The 14,306-nt window shown below is 41.8% G+C and overlaps 1 protein-coding gene across 1 annotated transcript in view; it reads right to left on the bottom strand.

Annotated features, from left to right (window-relative positions):
• Window positions 1-5,442: 5,442 nt before the first annotated feature.
• CFAP74 (cilia and flagella associated protein 74) overlaps window positions 5,443-14,306 on the bottom strand; it is a 49,395-nt gene continuing 40,531 nt past the window's right edge. The window contains exons 30-40 of the mRNA XM_035903592.1: window positions 13,375-13,509; window positions 12,856-12,965; window positions 12,442-12,497; window positions 11,590-11,709; window positions 11,161-11,313; window positions 10,170-10,299; window positions 9,472-9,626; window positions 8,301-8,439; window positions 7,381-7,508; window positions 6,751-6,885; window positions 5,443-5,556 (exon numbers count right to left, since the gene is read on the bottom strand). Of these exons, the coding sequence (XP_035759485.1) occupies window positions 5,443-5,556; window positions 6,751-6,885; window positions 7,381-7,508; window positions 8,301-8,439; window positions 9,472-9,626; window positions 10,170-10,299; window positions 11,161-11,313; window positions 11,590-11,709; window positions 12,442-12,497; window positions 12,856-12,965; window positions 13,375-13,509 (1,375 nt within the window). The remainder of the gene's footprint in view (window positions 5,557-6,750; window positions 6,886-7,380; window positions 7,509-8,300; window positions 8,440-9,471; window positions 9,627-10,169; window positions 10,300-11,160; window positions 11,314-11,589; window positions 11,710-12,441; window positions 12,498-12,855; window positions 12,966-13,374; window positions 13,510-14,306) is intronic.

Here is a 14,306-nt window from a genome sequence, read left to right as displayed (position 1 = left end):
TGCCTCACCTCGGCCCCGCCTGGGAGGCAGCGGGACCCCTGGCGTCAGCCGCCCTGCCAGCCTGCCGGGGGGTTAGGAAGGTGGTGCGGGGGGAGGCGGAACGGAGAGAATTCGGCTTTCAGGCTTCCCTGAGGCGGTTTGGGACTGCTACTCAGTGCCCTTAAAAGAAGACAGCCTATCGGGTATGCTAGCAGCTGTGCCTCCGCAGGGATTTTGAAGGAGAAATGAAAAAGGGGTGAGAAACTAGGTATGAAAAATACAGAAAGAAACAAAGGTTTGGAAAAGCGGATCATCTCCCTTTTTAAAAATAGTCTTGTTAAAACACATGAAACATGACTGAAAAGGTATGGACTGCTCTCTGAAGATCACTTTGCTCCAGAATAATTTAACTACGTCCAACATTTCAAATGTAGAAACTCAATTAAAATACCTGCGTGTTGTTTTATGGTTATCTTGCACATCATTATCCTAAGCCCCTACTGTTGGTACTCTTTGGTAGAAATTTGACAGAGAAACGTTCCATTGCTGTGATTACACTGATCATTATAGCAATTTGGCTCCTCTCTAAATGACAGCTTTCCTGCACTTCTCTTCAGGGTGAAGTCTAGCTATTTTAATAGGATTGTATGTAGCCCATAGTGTTAAAAAGCTCCCCAAGCCCCTTTAGTAGTTTGGACTTGGTACGAGTTACAGACATCTGACAGTCACCAGGGAAGAACAAAGCACGTGCCAAAGGTCAACCGTATCCACCAGATAAACGAGCAAGGATTATTTCGGCTCCAAAGTAGAAAGTGACTTAAAGGTCAGATACCTTTGAAGCACCAATATAGCAGAGGGCGGTTACATGGCAAAAAAAAAGATGCTAGTCAATATAAGTGATTGGTATCAGGGTGATCGTGATACATGGCTGGGTGAGTAACAAAAAGAAAGACACCTAGAGCTGAAAAGCAGGGCGGCTAATTAATGGATTATAAAGATTACAACTAGAGAAGAAAGGTGAACATCACCTAAAAGAATGGTGTTTTGACATAGCTGTTGAGGTCCCCAATATCCTTGGGGGGGGTGTGTACATGGGTGCATATATAAAAGTTCCTCCAGTGATACAAGGGGTTGTTTGGATTTAGGAGTTTTTCTGGTTAGGGGTGGGGTTTTTTTGAGATTTTATTGCAATAGTGGGAGAATATATTTGGACTTGGGTTGCCAGAGGTTTCGTCTATAAGAAGTATGGGTAAACTCCAATACGTCAGGGTCAATCATGCAATTGGGAGCGCCTATGGACACAATAGCTTGGAAGTACCAGGTTCTTCTGGCCACTCTCCCGCTGACATGCACTACTTCTGCTCCACAAGGCTCAAACCCAGTGTTTCAAGGTGGCATGTGGCATACTGACTAAACTATCTTCCTACAGGACTGCTCAGGGTCATGGGACCATTGCTCATTTAGGAAAAGCTGCATCCGTAAGTGTGAAGCAATCTCTGAAGTCACTGGATAAGCACAACATGTATTAATAAGATGTGTATGATACTAGTACTTACTTTCTCACTTCCTTTCTGTTTCAGAAATGAGCTAAATATGGCTCGTAAGGATGATAAAGATCATGCATGGATGTGAATTGCTTTCTCATTAAACTAGAACTGCATCAGAGCCAAGTAGTACATACTTGCATTTAGATCCAGATTTGAAAGCAAAAGAGTTTGTGTCCAGCTGCAAAACTCAGTCTGAAAGCGTAATGTTCAGAAGTGCAGTCACAGGATCAGAAAACTGAAGTTTCTGGGAAACTTCGATATATTTCTGAGGTTACATTTTCTGTATTATCCTCACACTAAGGGCTCCATCCCTATTGGAGTCCTATAATATGGAAACAGAAACAACAAATTACATGTTTAGAATCAGTTAATACCAAATGCGCTATGATTGTTGAGAACCTGCTCTGGCAGCACAGTATTGAACCAGATTTTTTGCTTCTTTGAGAAATTAACTTGCATGAAGGGTAGAGCTGCTGTGTTGAGCTGCTTCTGGTAGTTGGGAACTTGGCATTAGGCCATGCACGTAGAATGCAATGGCGCGCTCAGCTATGTCCTCAAGGAATTACCTACAAACCCACTATTTCCAGTTCAGCTTGGTGTGTCTAAATTAGCAGGAGAATTGTTTCCAGTAGTCAGTCATCTTGGGCAATTCCCTGTGCTGGAGAAAGATCAAGAAGCTATTTTTGTATACGTTACACTTGAGAATTGTTTACATAGGAACATCCACATAGAATTCCTAAATTTTTAGTAGACTGACAGTGTGCATCCCAGATCACTGCAAGTTTGCATTGTGAAGATTCTAAAGAGGCTCAGCACCGATTAAAAAATATAGCAAAAGTAGCTATGTTAGTCTAAATTAAATTATTCTAGTTATTTCTGATTAGGAAGTCAGATCTATTATGGAATCCTTGGCTTGCTTGCTCAACATCCACGCACATAAGCAAGAGGTTTTAGGCAAGTGAAGAGTCCCGGTGATGAAACAGCACACAAACTGTCACAGGGTTTAGGCACTGACTTTTCCACTTCAGTCAGCTTAGTCAAAGAAACAAGCTCTGTCAGATGCCTAGTAAGGGAAACCTACTTCACTCTTCTGTAGATTGGTAGACTTCATTTAAATGCTAAATCAAGCCCAAGAACTGCAGCAAATCTATCAGAAGATGAGTTGTTTCTTTCTGGAAAGGATCCCACTGTTTTCTATCCCTTGGTGAAATATGGTAACTCTCATTTGAATGACAGTGGAACATCCAAGGGCTACATTTTCCAGAAAAAGCTTTTACTTTTAAAGTCTTAGCTGTGTTCCAGATGAAGTGGCATAGTCTGCATGCCTATGTTAAGTTTTACAGTGGATCTGCTTTCCCACATCAGACAAATTGTTTTTCCCTTTCACACCCATCTCGTTGCCCAAGGATTGCTTCATGCAAGAGCTGGGCACCTTGACTATATATGCCAGAAGAACGAACCCAATCCAATAAGAAAGGAAAACTCAATCCTGCAAGGATCAGCCATTAGGCCTCCAAAAAGTCAAATATGACTACTTTCAAGGCTCGAGATAAAATAACAGGCTTCTCCCTCACAAAAGAAAATAAAAACCATTCAGATTTCCATAAGTGCTTTACAGGATGTCAGCTGGTGTATTGCAAGCGTAGTTTCCTTTATTTTCAGTATTCCAGAAATAGCAACCTATTCTTATTATCACGGTTCGGCGCTCCCCCTGGAGAGAACGAATACACATTTAGCTCTCAGCATGGAAACTTTGACCAGTGAAACTCAGAACCTTATGCTCGCTTCAAGTCTGTGAAATTATCATGTAAGTTTTCAAGCTCAAGTCCAAAGAATGCAGTTAAAAACGGGTTGCACCCTTTGCTTACCTTTTAAGTGTCAGTACAGTGACTTCAGCCAGTCAATGGCAGCTGCTCTTTATACCCAGCTTAACTTTCTGAATGCACTAACACAACGCTGTGTGCTTGACCTTCCAGCTTCTACAACCGAATGGGCACATCCAGAACTCTCCAACGTTGTATGAGTCTTTCAGATGCAGTGGCCAAGCAAATGCTGTTGGTTGGAGCAGCTAGCCCTGGTGTACACACCTTCTTCCCTCTTACTAAGCCTTCCTATTCTTGCAAGCAACCTTTGCATTTTTTCAAGATCATCACAGTCTTTACATGTATTCTTTCAATTTTTTACTTTTTCTATTCCTTTGGATGCTTTTTCAGAGTACCTGACCTCTATGAAGTGGAAGATCCCTATAGCAGGGTTGTTGTTCCCTGGTAGGTAATTTTACATTTCTTTTCAGCACATCACATGGTTATGAGGGTCTGGAGACTAATTTATTCTCAGCCATTTACTTTTCAGTTTCCAAGAGTGAAATCCAAAGGATCGTCACATAATGGATGCCCACAAATTAACTGCCTGAAATAAACCTTCCACTCCAACACGCTGTGCACTTCCTTGCTTTCTGAAAACTTCCCTATCATTAGGTAATTGTCAGCAGTTTCATTTTATGTAGCAGTATTTAATCTCGCTTTTAGGGCTGCAAGGACTATCAGAGAATCAGCACACAAACCTCGTTGTCCTCAACTTCAACCCGACTGCCCCAGCTGTGCCAGCAGAAATACTCAGTGCCTTTCTTATGAAGGCAGAGCTGTCTCTGGCTGGCACTGCCACCCCCGTCCCAGCTCCTGCCTCCTCCCGTGGTGCCTGTTCATTGCTTCAGCATCTGTAGTGCTTTAGACTGAAGAGTTAAGTAACTCCACAGCCACTTGAGCCATTATTAAAGGAGAACAGATCTGAATGGATCAGGCATACTGTCTTTGAAAAAACAAGGAGCCCTCTTCATCAGTTACACAAGCTTCCTCTATAAAAGGGGGAAACTAGTTAAAATATTTCTTGTGACAATTGCTTTACTGCTTTTTCCTGCAGTCCAACTAGCTTGACACATTTTACCTTAGGGATATTTACAAATAGTCTGTTTCTATTTTCTTACTGCATAACATAAACAAGCAACTTTAACAGCTACACAGGGCCAAATGGCAATATGCCTTTGGAGTGGCCATCAGGGAATTTTGCCACAGGCTTACTGCAATTCAAGAAAGAGCATGACATGAGATTTAAAAGATGATCTAGGTTTCTAGAATTCTGCTAACTTCCTGGTCCCTCCATTCTCCAGAGCGGAATACCTCCGTACTTTTCTCTTCCCTGAACTAGCTACTGCTTCCTGACGGAAGTTATACCTGCAGGGCACTCCGACTCCCCCAGTAACGGCCAGAAATCTACTCTTGGTCAGAATTCAGAGGAAAGCAAATATAGAAATACAAAGTTCCTGGACAGCTATGATCTAGGGCAAGTGTTTAACCATATCCAGCAATTCCGTGAACAGCATGGTCACTATTTCCTCCTTGACTATGTGGTATTGGGAAGATTTCACAGTGTATTGTAAAAATGACTGCCCAAACGATTTGGAGGAGACTTGAATAAGAAGCTTTATTCTGGTCATAAGAGGGGAAAAAGCCAAGGATTTTTCCAAATCCATTAAAATGCATCTGAAATTGGAAAAAGATATGTTGTCTGAAACTCACCTATGTAGATGTAAAAAAAGATACTCCTTCTGAGGGAATGCCCACCTTTGGAAGACACTGTGATTAAGAGCAGATGTATCAACCTGGGCCCCTCATCAATTCTTTCTTCTACTGCAAAATCAGTGTCACAGAGTCAGCTTGAAAATTAACCTAGTGGAACCAGAGTTTACATAGAATTTTTCGGGGAAAAAAGCAGAAATATTACATGTGACCTTCCTTCCCGCTTCCCTGCTCCACTGACATATTTGCAACAATCTCAAAATCTTTCCACATTTCAACCAAGATCCACTGTTTCCCAGTAACATCAGCTTCCATCTTCCGTTCCATTTAGCTTGGGTCCCTCACTTTATGGGAACATGTGCAGACACAACTTTTGCCATGAAGAGGATTCTGTAAGATTCCTTAATGTCACCTTTTAAGGTCAGGAGAGCTGTCACAAGCGGAGGGTCATCAGCCTACAAAAACATCCACACATAAAACCAACCTATTTTTTTTTGTACATGGAACAGATTAGTTGATCAAGTTCTAAACTATGTATTTTACATCTCAGTTGTCAGATGTAACAGTTATAGCTATAGATTACCTCTCTTCCCACTGTGTTGGCTCTTTTATATTTTCACGCAATGCTCATACTGCGTTAGTAAAGCAGCAGTGACTAAGCATTCTATCCCCAGAGTGCTACAGATATCGTCACCACATTACAACCAAGACAACTGGACACGACAGCACCAGAGCACACTGCAGTGAGGGTTGGGAAAGAAATTGATCCTGTTAGCCATCAGTTAGTGTTAAATCTTGTGTAACAACCGCTGGTTACCAATAGGCACGATGTCAACTTAACACATCATGCCAGGAACTCTACTGCCTTCTTTCTGCACATGACAGCAGAAATCTTTTAATTTTGGAACAAGCTACTCATTCTGCCATCCCACACACAGCTCACAACAAAAAGCAGGGGAGTAAATTCTTTCAGTTTCCATGAATGCCCAAGAAGATGAATCATGAAGGGCAACCACAGCCCTGTAGAGATGTTTGGACCTCATACCTAGACTGTGCAATACAAAAAGGCAGAAGCGGCCAGGGAAACAGGGTTCATGCCGCAGTTCATAAATGGGAAAATCAAAAAGGCCCCACTGACTTCCAGGAATATACCAAAGGACAGGCAGCCTGCAGCCGAGAGCGATGCAAACACTGTAGCAGAACAGTCCATGTAAACTTGGTTCTGTGTCAGCAGGACTGCAGGTTTTCTTGCACAGAGGGCATTAAAAAGCTCACTTCAGTGTGACCAAAGCGGTGTCTTTTAGTTAACAGCAGTACTTCCGGTGCTACAGAACGTAGCGACCTGTAAGAAGTTATTCTAAGTTGTGTAAGATAGGAGTGACTAATGCTTGTTCTCCTCATCACAGGGATGAATGGAAGTCAGTGGTGAGGCAGCAAGCCTCCAAATCATACGTATTGTTCCTGGCTTTTATTCTCATACCAGTGTTTATACCAGCCCATACTCCCCTTGGTAACTACACGCGTGCCGTCATCCTAATGTGTCAAAGCAGCCTGTACTGCTGACATCTTCCAAGATCAGCTCCTACAAGTCAGTGAACAGAGCTGTCGCACGCTTCCCGTTTCAGCAGCAACACGCTGTAGCGACTTACACGAAAGTCAGCAGGTGGCACCCAAGAAACACTGATGCATTTTACTTGACCAGGCTCAATCGTTCCCTTCACCGATTCAAGAGTGAATCCCTTCTGCTGCAGGAGTGGCAGGCTGTCCAAACTGAACTCCACGCTCTACGAGAGACACACACACAACACACCCTCAGTACAGCCAGTGCTGCTCCTTCAAACACAGTCACGATTTATTAAAGGCTGCATTGCCCAGATGCTCTACATGGGCCTATTGCTTGCCAAACTGCTTCTGCCCTTTGAAACTGCAAGTGTCCATCTTGTTCATTGTGTCGAGTCGTCACAAAATACTATACTCAAATAACACGATCAGACCTGTAATTCAGTTCTGTGCTCAAATTTCTGTATTTCAGAATTAGGGAAGCAAACTACTAAATTAATTTTGTTGCTGACTTAATATGATAATATTAATTCCTCATATTAGCCCCTGAAAAATAATCTTTTCTTTTCAAACACAGATGCTTTTATCATGTAAAGTTTATCAGAAACCCTGAAAGCCATATAGACTGAACTTCTGACAGAAGGAACTAGTAGCCACTTGTACGCTGTCAGTATTCCTTACAGCGTCTGACATAAAACGGCACTTTTAATTTTCTTCACCTTCTTAGATGCAAACCGAGCTGTCTGTATAGCTCCAACTTTCAGTTCTGTCATTGCTGGCACTGGAGAACTCCCTCCCTCTGTGTACTCCAGAATGAGGAGAATGGACTTCACAGGTTCTTGTAGCTCTAAACAAACATGAGTCGAGTAAACTTTGAGACAGTCAAAACTGAGCGGTTATCAGTTTGGAACAAGCATAAATTACACCAGGATGGTACAAAACAAGGTGTCGTGGCAAATCTATGAGTTGGCATAGATAAGGAGGTCCTTCTTACAGAGTTAGTGAAGGAGGTTTTGCATAATTTGCAATTGCAAACTGTAATTGTTAATTGTTTATCAAGTTTCATGCTCATTTTCTAGCCCCATGGCACATACATTGTGTTTACTCTATTCCTACTTGCATATGGTATGTGCTTGGATTTATTTATAGCTCAGGAGCTAGGACTTGCTTATATACTGACTCTCAACACGGACCCTGTCCGAAGAAGTTAAGGAAGGATAAGCTCAAACCCCTGAAAATGTGTCTGTTGCATAACAGTACAATCAGAAGAGTCCAGGATATGTTACTATGTATGCAATAATTTTATAAGTATTTAACACAAGTCAGAAAGCGGCAGAAAGCAAATACATCTTAAAACTTTGTAGCAGTATTAAATTATAACAACTTTTTGCAAGGAAAGTTGCAAAGATAGAAGATCATAATTACGATATAACTGCATTAAAATGGGGAGCAAATCTTCCCTTGAGAGAGTTTCCTGTAGGGTTTTTTTGTGTTATGAATATAGGCTATGCCGTAGTGCTTATTTGTTCTGATTCTGGAAAAGTTTACTTTACTTTTCTTAAAGGATGGGGAACATGCCCGTGTCTTATCACTCACTGTTTTGTAATAAAGTGTAAGTTTTACACTTTACCTCCTTTACCTCCTTTTAGCGATTCCCGTGATGACACAGGTAACGTTACAGCCAAGGACTCAACGGGCACATCTAGTGGAACTCCCCCTTCCACAAACATGGGATGATCTCTTGCTGCACCCTTTAGGTGGATCACACGGGCTATTTCCTGTATAAGACAAGAATGCTTCAAATGCAGGTTACAGCTTAAGTACCGATGTAACGGGAATATTGACACAGCAGCATCAGTTGCATAGAAATTATTACACCTGTATAAATGCCGAAAGGCCCTGTCCAGTGCAAGAATCCTGCATCTTCCCCTTGTCTTGTCCGCTCAGGCACTTCTGTTTTAAACAACCTTTCATTCCTGGGCCACGTGCCTCAGGAGGGGACCAAACTATTTATACTAAAGCCAATAAGAGGCAAACCTTATCTGCCGCCAAACTTGGCTAAAGTTTATGAACTAGGACCCATCTCCATTTATCTGTATCTTATTCCAATTTGCATTCTTAACCACAATTCCGAAGATAATCTGGAGATTATCTGGAAAACTTGCAAGGAGCGAAACAGTACCTATTTGCTCACTGCCAGTTCCTGCTCTGCGTTTGCAGTGCCTGCTGACGGTCATTAGTTGGCACTCTTCATTAACTTTTGGTCAGTCTCGTTTGGAACACGGCATAACCCCCCTGCTATGCTGCCAGCCGGTATATCCCGACTTGGGCTAAACTCATCTACGCTCAGCTGCTGCTCTACAGATGGAAACCTCCTTCCTCACGCTGAGTGGCCGCAGACGCAGTCACCGTCCGGTTGTACTGGGCAGGCGTAGCGCCGCTCTCTGCTGCCATTAAATGCTCCTTGCAGAGACCCACTCGGAGCTGTGCTCAGTAGGGCGGCAGCAACCCAGCTCCTGTCACCTCTCATTGACACCACACAGACGGTGGGGCAGATGACAGGACTGAATCCCAAGTCACTGTTATGAATTAATAACAGAATATTTAAAACCTGAAAAAAAGTCAGTGGGCCCCAAACCTGCCACCTCCTACCTGCATCAGTTAATCTAATAAAGATCATATTTCTGCCTACAAATGCTGTCCACTACATATAATTATTTAAAACTCCTACTAAGACCCATGCTAATAAAAATCACTGTAGGTCATATTTAGACTTTGATTTCATAATCCAGGTATCTTGATTGTCTCACCTTGCCAAAGAGCACAACTTTGAGACGGTCAGAATAGTACAGGCTTTCGTGATCAGGACTGAAAGTAACAATAAAATCCTGACTCTTCCCAGCAACAATTTCTCCTTCTGTTGGAAAAATGCTGAACACACTTAAGCCATTATAGTTCTGTGTTCCTGATAAATAAAAAAGAGGATACAAGTAGGAAAGAACAGCTCTGTTTTACTGCTTTATATATTTTAAACCCATTTAATTTTTTGTTGGAACAGCAAATAAGTAAGACCTGATACATGGTTTTGCAGCAAACCAAGGTGTTAGAAATACCAGATAAATTCATCTATCAGTTTAACACATTCATCTCTAGAGGAACTGAAGAAGCATCACCGAATTCCTCCGATATTCTAGCATGTGGTTTTACAGAGAGGGACATCCCTAAATGTAATCCTTAATATGCAATTACTGTGCGGGTTTATTTAGATTCAACCACAGGTATCTCCTTACTTGTGGATATTTGCTCAGGCTGCATAAATTTACAGCTACCCATATTGAAAGAATCGGTACAGCTCCTACTGGGTAAACAATATTATGTCTTCAATTTCAGGGATGTGATGCCCCAGGTTTTGACAGTCGTGTAGATCTAACAGGACAAAGTAACACTGCTCTATACTTCATGAATCTTTAACAAAAGAAAAAGAGAAAAGAAAAAACCCCAAGCTTACCAACAAACTCTGTTCTTTGCAAAGAGGACGTGATAAAGGATGGAAGTCTCTGCTGATCTTTGTACCTTGTCGATGAAAGCGAATCTAGCTGCATGGAGTACCGCAGGGTCAGTGTGGAAGTGTTCTGTATCTGATGACATTAATTCACACAACAGCATTTTTGTTAAGAAAATTGATTCTCAAGCCTGTAGGGTCCATAGTTTGTGAACTGGCTGAATTTATGTTGCTGTGTTACTGCACTACTGTGTACCCAGATGCCACTGAAAGCACGCGTGATTGCTACCCATAATGCGCCATGTGAACCCCCACCCCCCAGCAACAGGGACCAGGCTCCATTTAAGAGTCTTGGAGCAAGTAATGTATTTTGGTTATTGGCAGACAAAACCTGAGGAGACAAATTATGCCCAGATCTTGGCCTGTTTCTGAGTCCATGGGAATTTGCAGTATATGAGTGAGTGGATCGGTTAAAATTCCCTAGACTGGGCCATGGCAGACCCTCACGTGCTCTTTGTAGGACCAGTTTTGCATTTCACCCCGTACCTCCATCGCTGCTTTGTGTGGACACAGAGCAGCCTCAATTGCGATAGCAGTAGTGGACAGAATAATGAAAGAGGGCAAATATTTCTAACACTGGTAAAATCAAAGCCATTTCTCACTTCAAATCCCTCTGCATACTGGCTAGATCTACGGAGATCACACAGACCATCTCTCTTTTTCTTTTATAGAAGGTGCTGCACACCTCTGTTTTTTTGTGCAGGCTGCAGGCAGGACGGAAGCAGCTAACAAGATCCTCCCCGCACACCTTTGTTACCTTTGGCCTGAAACTGTCTCAGCACCAAATCACTCTGCCAAACGTGCTTTTAAAGCTATGTTCTGTTGTCTACAGTTTGCCACTCAGCCTTACGTTCCACCAGACTAGAAACTACAGAACTCCTCTTCCTCCTTAGAAAAATTGCTGATGTGCTTTCTGGTTCAGTGTAGAGGGATTTACCTTGAAGGTGGAAGTCGCCTTCTCTCTGGCTATGACATATCCCATATTAAGTACTTCTTCCACAGAGCAAACAATCGATGGCATCACTCCATGACCAGTGATATTTAGGGTGAGATTGGTTTTTGCTGTCCGGATGTCCAGCGTTTCAAAAAACTGCCAAGAGGACGTCTGCATGAGCCCAGTTGCTGAAGGAAAACATCCCCCGCCCCTCCAGCTGACCCCCCTCCCACAAATGGGCCATTACTACAGAACTTCTGGGTTTAGTGCATAGACAAAGATCCAAATGTTGGGAAGGGCTATGCGCAGGCAGCAAAGTTTTTCTCATTATTACACAGCCTCATCCCGGTCAGTGATATGTGCATTGACACAGCCCGTTACATCTGCCCATCTCTCCTCTTTTTCCCCATTACTGTTGTATCTCTTACTCACCCATTTATTCTCATTTGGACAAAAAGAGATGATGAGGGTTTTATTTTCACCTGGCTCAAGCATTCCAACTGGTCGGACCAACAGGAAGGGACCATTGGGATTCAGAACTGAGTATCCTAGCTGAAATAGTGCAACTCAAGGAAAAAAGTTTATAACAAAAAATCGGGGAAAAAGATATAGGAACAGATTCTAGGTATTGTTCAGACCAAAGATGTATGAACTAACCATCTATAAGCTTGTTCAGAGATCAATAACTAACTGAAAGAAGAACTAATCCAATAATTTATTTTTTTTTCCACAGAATTCAAATAGCTGCAAGATCCTTTTGCAGTTAATAACATCTCCATGTAACTCCACTTTCAGATTTTGCCTGTAATGGGTCATTAACACCCTAAGATCCGGAACATGTCTTCTCCTACATTATCCCACAGAGCTTAACCCAGACAAGCCAGTGTAGCAGCCTCTTCTCACAAGATATTCAGAAACTCAGAGCAGCGTTGTGCAAAAATTGAGCTGTTGTTCTGTTTCACAGGTACCTCATACTGTACTGAAACTAGCTTTGTCAGCAGTACCTTGAACTCCTTAGGAAGTGGCTGAGTGCTTCTCAAGTTTGGCTCTATGCAGAATTATTTCCAGTTAAAAGGGTGGAACGGAATTAACTTCCCAGCAGGTTACCTAGTCTCATCCAATATATTCTTCACATCACCTCCTGCCTCGCTCTGAAAGGTGTGTATTAAGTCTGAAATCTGCTACCTCCTCCTTGCTTTAGTGTCAAACAGCTCCTAAAGATAAAGACTCAAATTAAACAGAAGCTGTACAGCCGATTAACTTACGTGTTCCAAACAAGGATACTTCCAGCTTCTCTGGGGAGATATTTTGTACTGTTACTCGCTTGATCATTCTGTGGCCTGACAGGAAGGAAAACATTTCGAAAAGTGATGATGCTCCCTCAAGCACTACCATTCCTCCTTTTCACTCATGCTTCTACTTGGGCCAAACATTCATTCCATTTCTGTGGCTAATACATCAGTCAAAGCTCACCAAAATACTTTTGAATTTGTACCATCACTTGTAGAGGTCCCAATTCCACATTTTGGGATCAAGCCTGCTTTTTACATGCCTCAGCTGGCCAGACAGGCTCCAAAATTTCCACCTAAGTACCCATTGCAGAGCTAATTTCTATATTGAATTTTGAAAACCAACCGATGCTCAGAAGAAATTAATGTCAGACAGAAAAAACTCAAAACTTGAATTCAAATTTCATACCTACTGCAACATCACCAAAATTGACTGTGTGTCTTCCATTATCTGAAGTGACCACAACAGATGGCGCTACAGCTGGACAGTGCATCTCCAAATACAAGGTGTTGTAAGGGCTAGAGAGATAGCGAAAGGATATTTGCTCTCAGGTCATACAGAAATAAAAACTATTGTCAGAAATCTGTTCTTACTCTCTTCATATCACAGGATATCATTACAATAGATCGGTATTACAAAGCAATATAGAATTTTTGGTGGTTGACTTTTTTGTGTATGCCTAAGCAAAAAGATGAACTACATCAGGCTTAAATTTTTCATGCAATTATTCTTAAGCTGCTTTCATATTCACGTGTTTGATTCCTACACAACGAGTGGGTCCAAAGCATGAGTTTCTACACCACTGACCTATGAAGTAATTAAGATCAGAAAACAAATTTCCTCCCCAAATGAATAAATTAACATGCCCACCATTTCCCCCTCAAGTTTCTGAACTATCATGAACGGCAAATATCTAACTGCAAATACCTGCAGCTTAGGTTCTCGGAGCCTGTCTTTTCATCGATATGTCCACTTGCAACAAAGCACGGTATGACGTATTTTTCAAACCTCCCACTGAAATTTCTCACCAGGAAAGCCTGGGCTGCCATATAAGCATCAGAACTAGAAAATGCAGGAATAAGAATAATCTCAGTAAGCAAGAGAGCAAGGAAAAAAAAATTTACTGAGCTATTTGTGTTTACTCTTTCTTAGTCGTACATTCAAAATTGAACGTAACAGCAAAACCAAGCAACTGTCTTGGTGCACAGTAATGGACCCACCCTACTAAGCCATTTGCTTTTCTTGCCAAAAGAGAATAAAAATTATAAACCCAGATAATAGATGTTATACTATAGATTGCAAAATCCTCAATACGATTTCCTTATGTTGAATACATTAAGGATTCCAGTGTCTTCCAGCACTTCTGCATCATTTTAATGATATGTAAACACACACGATCACATTTCTGTAATGCAATGTGCCAAGCAATACTTCATAATGGGAGTTTTAAAACATACATTTTATTTTTATGACCTGCACTGAAAGTATTTAAAAGTTATAATTAATGGATTGCAGTGAACATGGGAATTTAGTCACAAATATCTAACATCCCGTACGGCCAAATGCCTGGTGTTTAAGCACGTATTTACTTCGAACGCTTCTCAATCCCTTAGATTAGGCAGGTGTGGTTCTAAGAAGTTGGATTACATGCTAAAGAAGGGACCTCAAGCATCAGATTTTGCATCTAAGAAGCCAAATTTCTAGGCAGCACATGCTATTAATGTTAATTCTCACTGAGGTACACGTATAGTAAAACGACTATTTTAAATGCACATTTTACAGCATCATTACATTTCCAGGACTGAAGATGACCATGACTAATGTGATGAACTATGTAAGCCCCCAACTCCGTCCCCGCC

The sequence above is a fragment of the Egretta garzetta genome, unplaced genomic scaffold, assembly GCF_000687185.1.
Source record: "Egretta garzetta isolate BGI_Z169 unplaced genomic scaffold, ASM68718v1 scaffold61, whole genome shotgun sequence".
Classification (NCBI taxonomy): Eukaryota; Metazoa; Chordata; class Aves; order Pelecaniformes; family Ardeidae; genus Egretta; species Egretta garzetta.
This window is presented reverse-complemented; position numbering and strand designations above follow the sequence as displayed.